We start from the raw sequence: 5542 nt of genomic DNA, 5'->3' as shown, positions 1-5542 counted from the left end.
GGCCTGCCGCGGGGAGGGAAGCGTGGCGGCCTGAGTGCTGCCCCGGCTCACGGGCGCGCGGCACCTACTCCCGAGGCTGCAGGACTCGAGTGCCCGGTGCTCCTGTTGCAAAGCCCTCGGAGTCTCCCCGCGCAGCCAATCAGCTCCAGGCTGAGGCCAGCCGCACTCATTTAGCCCGTCAGTCACCGGTGCAATTAGCCAATCACTTCACTTGCAAGAGGGTTCGGCTTACTAGAACTAAACACAGGTCAACACCCCTTAAAAAACCAAATCAAATAAATAAATAAATAAATAAAAGAAGAGGGAAAATAAAGAGAGAAAATAGGAAAAGAAAAGAAAGAAAATAGAAGTGCGGGGTGAATAAAGAGACTGTCTAACGCTGTTATTAACTTACATCGGATCGCAGAGAAGCAAGGAATTTAATAGTACTTGCAAATCCATGAGATAATGAAGACTCTTTTTTACACTTCTTAATTTCAAGCAGCAGCCCACCAGACAAGCAGCTCGTCTCCTCGGTTTTTCTCTCTGTAGCTGCAGTACAAAGACAGGCAGTTTCCCGACAAACCTGAGCTCAGAGAGGCAGGAGCGGCAGAGGTCTGCTTTTAAAACCCCGGCTAGCCAGACTCGGCCCTTGCAAAGACAAGAAGGTGTAGTTAGGGCTGTTTGCTGGTTTAAAAATTCAGCGTCTTTCCAGGTGGGACATCCGGATGGTGGCCCTCCAACAACACCAGAGGCGCTAGGTAAATGTTGCTCAATGTGGCAGGAAATTTTGCTAGAAAGGTGTTAGCTTTAGGAGGGCAGCTTTAAAAAGTAAAAGAAAAGAAAAAAAAAAAAACCCTACACAAGTCCCAGCCTGACAGCACGTCTGTGTGTGCATGCATATCCACATTGACATGTTTGTGGTGTAGAAAGCCAAAACATTAAAAACACATGTGCACTTATCAGCCTGGTGTGTGTAAATATCGAATCCATCACTCAAGCACACATGCTACATTCAGAGCTGGCCCAGGAACCTCAAGTCAAAACCAAGGGCTCCCATTAAGGCAAAAGGCAAGAGGAGAGTAGTAGCAGCCCTCCCCCACCCCAGAAACAGCAGTCTCCCTGCCACCTTCCACCTCAGTTTCTGAGAATTCTTTCTATGTTCAACATTCTTCTGAGAGAGAGAGTTAAGCTCCAGAGAGCTGGAAGTGTGACCATGACTGACCCCAGGGACAGGAGACAACAGCAAGCAGTTCGCAAAGTTCGATGGGTCTCCACATTGCATGTGTCATGAAATGCGGAGGGAGGGAGGCGAAGAATGCTGAAAACCCCGCATCTGAACAGTGTGGTACCGCCCCATGTGGCAAATGGGCCACAGACCTTAGAACTGAAGGCAGACACTGTAGGAGGCGCTGCCTTGCCAGGCCAGCTTGTTTGTAAGACTCCAGGGAAGCTGGCTTTGGATTCTGCAGACCAAATTTCTTGATGGACAGACTCCAAGTAAAACTACTTGAGTTTGTGAAGAAGCAAGACTATTTTCTTAAAGCACTCGTGTCCATATGGAGATTGTGATTCCGCTGTGCACACAAGAAGCATCTGCAGATGGTCAACTTCTCTGTCATTTCTAAGCTAATGAAAGATCCACCAAAGCTAGAAAGGGGCAGAATGGAGGGAAAGCAATCCAAGAGAGATAAAGCAAGACTTTGGGTGGCAAAGGGTTAATTCCTAAACAATGCTCAGCTGGAGAAGCTGGAGAAGACATTCCTCACAGAGAATAGACCACAGGAGACCAAGCCACTATGTCTCAATTCAAAGGGGATTTAGAGAAAAATGTTCTTTGGTAGGGGGTCTTTTCTCTAGACAGGCCCTCAAGCCCAAGCCAAATGTGTCTGTTTACTCACTCCCCAGAAAGAGTTGTATTAGTAGATAACATTCTCTCACCTCTGAATCTGGGCTTGGTGGACCTCTCACTCATGTTTGCACAGTTTACCCAAATGGTGGGAGGACTCGGGTCTCTCCCCTGTTAGAATTCTGGAAATTCGTCCAGGTAACTGTTCCTCTACCAGTCCTGGAGTCTCAAGTAGGGTGTAAATCTCACAAATCCATTCATAGGAGGATCTAGCCAATGTCTGGTTATTCCTCCCCTGACTGATCACCTCTAATCCCCAACTCCGGGATTCCTCCCTTGACTGATCAACTCCAACCCCCAGATGGTCTTACTGCTTTAGAGAGAGGCCTCTTAGGCCATGCCACGGTCACAATTGTCTGAAGGACAAGCAGGAAGTGTGGGTGTATATAAGACCCCAAAATTCTAAACTCAGTACATTTCTGGCACCTTCCAAGGCCCAGCTGGAAAGGAAGGACTTTAGGTTTCAGTTCCACCGACAGACTTGAACCCACATGTAGGATTTTGGAGGATAACTGCCAGTCAGTTCACATACGGTGTAACAGAGCCTGACAGAAGAGCCTGAAGACTTCGTATTTAGTGTTGAGCACAGTTTTATTTTTCCTTTTACATATTCTCAAATCTTTGCACCTCAAAGCCCAGCCTCGCTTTTCCTAATGTCAGGAATGTGTGTGTGTAAAGGAGAAAGTTCTAGAACAAAGGTTCTTTAAACACGGTACTGACATGACAGAGCTCCCAGAAACCAGGGTTCTTGAATATAAGAACAGGGGCAAAATACAACTTTAAACCTGTGTTTTTTATTTCAAAAAAATTCTGATTTTTCCACACTGCCAGATACCCATACATGAAAATTGGAAGTATGTTCCCTGTTGCTTCATAACCCAGCTCAAGGAAACATTCTTCAGTCTCCCCATTGCCCAAAGCTGACTACGGAGCCAAGCAGAGTCACTGAGGGGCCTCCCAGGTGCCTACCTGGTGGCCTCTTCCCACACACAGAGCTTCTTTCTGCCCTCTCCTAGGAAAACTGGGGGTGGGAGGCGGGGAGACTTCCAGCCTGTGCCTCCTATTCTGTTCCATTATCATATCATCAGTGATTTTTTATGACGCTCTCCGAAGATACACTCAGAATCCTCTCCACCAGCCAGGAGTAGTACCGCAAGGCAGGAGGGTTTCCTGCCTGCAGCTAGGTGGCGGTGCCTTTGGAGCAGTGCAGAGAAAAGCATTCTGGCCCAGTCAGAAAACATGGAGTATGGTCTTGGTTGTGCTCCTTACAGGCTGAGGGACTTGCACTTTATCCTTTTGGCCTTAAAGTTCTCATCTATAAATCAAGAGCCAGAACTCCTGCCCTGTTACCCCATAATATAAAATTTATGAATTCTCAATAGCTAGTGTCAGTGAGGCGAACAGCTAGATTTTCAGTAAAGTCTGAAATGTTTAAAGTGGTATTCCATACATGACATCGTGAAGCACAGTAATGCTCTTACTTGGACAAGTTTCTTTCCCATTCTGCCTCTGCGAAGGTGCAAATATCATGCCCACATTGTTGATTCCAAGCCCCTCTGGCTCAAGAACTGGCCTGACCTGCTATCCGGGGTTTGGGAATGTCTAGGAAGACTCATAAAAATTTCGAGTTGAAGGCAACTGCACCCACTGTCTCCTCCTAGCACCCAGAGCACCTGTGCACACTTTATAGTTGCTTGCTTTGAGGTACCTACTACATGACTGTGAGCTCTTGGAGGACCAGCGCCTTCTCTTTATTTTGTCTCACCTATCCCTGCATCCCAGCATCTAGCATGGTGCCAGGCATACAGTGAGTGCTAAGTAAGGCCCTCCCCCCGCCCAACAAATGCATAAACATGTTGTAGAGGAAGGAGATATGTAAAATACCCAGGCTAAGAGGAGTTCTACTCTTGAGCATTGATTTTGCATTGCGCTTCCTAAGAACCGAAGCAATAAGTAAGCATGAATCACTCAGGTCTCTTCGTCTGCAGGAAAGGAAAATCTTTCCTAGATCTGAATCCAAAGGGAACTGATCATTAGGACCTTATACAAAGACTGTAAACAGAATGTAGGAATTTTGCATTGCCTCTCTGTGGACAGATGCCACATCCAACTCATATATCTTCCCAGTAGACTGTTCAACAGAGGATGGGCAGTGGATGTTTTGGTGAATGTAGTGGCCGGTTCCAGAAGAAAAGAATTTCCTGTAAATCCTGTATAGACACTGACCTTCAGATCCTATTGCAATCCAGTGTAAAACGGGCTGGTGCCTGGAGAGTCAGGATTTCTGGGGGCCTGTGACAGCACCTGGGAGTGGGGTGGAGGGCAAGAAAAGCTGGAAGGGTGCTCCACCTGGAACACCTTGTTCCAGGTCCTGGCTTCAGAGCTCGAGGCTTCACTGGGACACCACAGAGCAGGAAAAATGGGCCTTTGGGAACCCCCTCCCCTCTGGTGATCCCAGAGTGAAAGTGAAGTGGCACATGCTTCGGTGATGGGAGGCCTATAAATCCGCTGAGATTGCTGCAGGGAGGGCAGCGGCCCAGCAGCGGACACATTCCCCTAGGAGCCATGTGCTTATTTACCTAACCCTTCACGGCAGGCACGCCAGACAGCTCCACTGCCTTTCTCAAGGATTGGAACTGAGAACAACTTGGATATAAATGAGGTGCTGGGGGAGGAGTGGGAGAGAGCCCATCATCACACTCCTTCTGACTTCAGTAGAGCCTCTCCCTCCCCTCTGGGTATGGTGACCTCACTCTCAGCTATGAAAGCACTCACCTCCAGGTCTCCATCTGCACCGCTGGGAGGTCTTCTCCTCCCAGTCTCCCTCCATCCCCCTCCATCCGAGAAGCACTGCTCAGCTAGGTTACGGCACACTGTCCTTTCGAAGAGTAAGCCGCCTTCCTGCAGTCTTTCCCATTTTGCTCTCTGCATGCATCATCGCATCGGGACCTCACAAAAAGCCTCTGAGCTGGCAGAGAGGTTGTTATTCCCATTTCACAGAAAAAGACACAGAAGCTCAGAGTGGTGGAACCCTCACCAGCAGTCCGGCCACCACAGCGCTCTGGTGCCCAATCAACACCAATCTTTGGATTCTAATCCTGTTGACTCTGCACTAGGCCTAATTGCCTTCGTTAAATGCCAGTTCCTGGGGAGAAAAACCCAGAGACCTTTTGGCTGTATTGACTCTTATCATTAATTCATTTATTAAACTCTTCCAAGAGGCCAGCAGGAAGGAAGAGATTGTCCTGAAAGAGGGGAGGAAGGAGAGATGGATTTGAAAATCTGGGCAAGTGTGTGAGGTATCTTCCTATGGGGTTCTGGGATGGAAGAAGAGTAGGATGAAGTAGCGAGTGTCTGAGGGGTCAAAAGTGGGGGATTTGAATCTGGGACTGCTGCAAGGAAGGGTGCTCAGGGTCAGACCTGGGTTTGCAGAGGTGACCGCAGTGCTCCGTGCAGGCAGCTGCCAATAAACCACGTGTAGCTGACCTGCCATCGTGCGGATCCCCAGAAGAAACACTCTAGGGGAGAAGAAATTGGGAGCCCCACACAGAGGGAAGGCTCACTACATACACATGAGAGAAAGAAAAAGAAGACTATACAAGAGCTGGTCCAGGGTATAAGGCAGAAAGTCTAGTCTGTCTCTGGTCCTCTGCA

General features: G+C 48.3%; 1 protein-coding gene across 1 annotated transcript in view; it reads right to left on the bottom strand.

Moving 5' to 3' along the window:
- The window catches only part of SFRP1 (secreted frizzled related protein 1), a 45255-nt gene extending 40429 nt beyond the window's left edge, over positions 1 to 4826 (bottom strand). The window contains exon 1 of the mRNA XM_015592801.2: positions 4756 to 4826. Coding sequence (XP_015448287.1) covers positions 4756 to 4826 — 71 coding nt within the window. The remainder of the gene's footprint in view (positions 1 to 4755) is intronic.
- Between the last annotated feature and the right edge of the window lie 716 nt (positions 4827 to 5542).

The sequence above is a fragment of the Pteropus alecto genome, unplaced genomic scaffold (genome assembly GCF_000325575.1).
Source record: "Pteropus alecto unplaced genomic scaffold, ASM32557v1 scaffold24, whole genome shotgun sequence".
NCBI classification, from domain to species: domain Eukaryota; kingdom Metazoa; phylum Chordata; class Mammalia; order Chiroptera; family Pteropodidae; genus Pteropus; species Pteropus alecto.
Note: the sequence above shows the minus strand (reverse complement) of the source record. Positions and strands in the feature narration are given on the sequence as shown.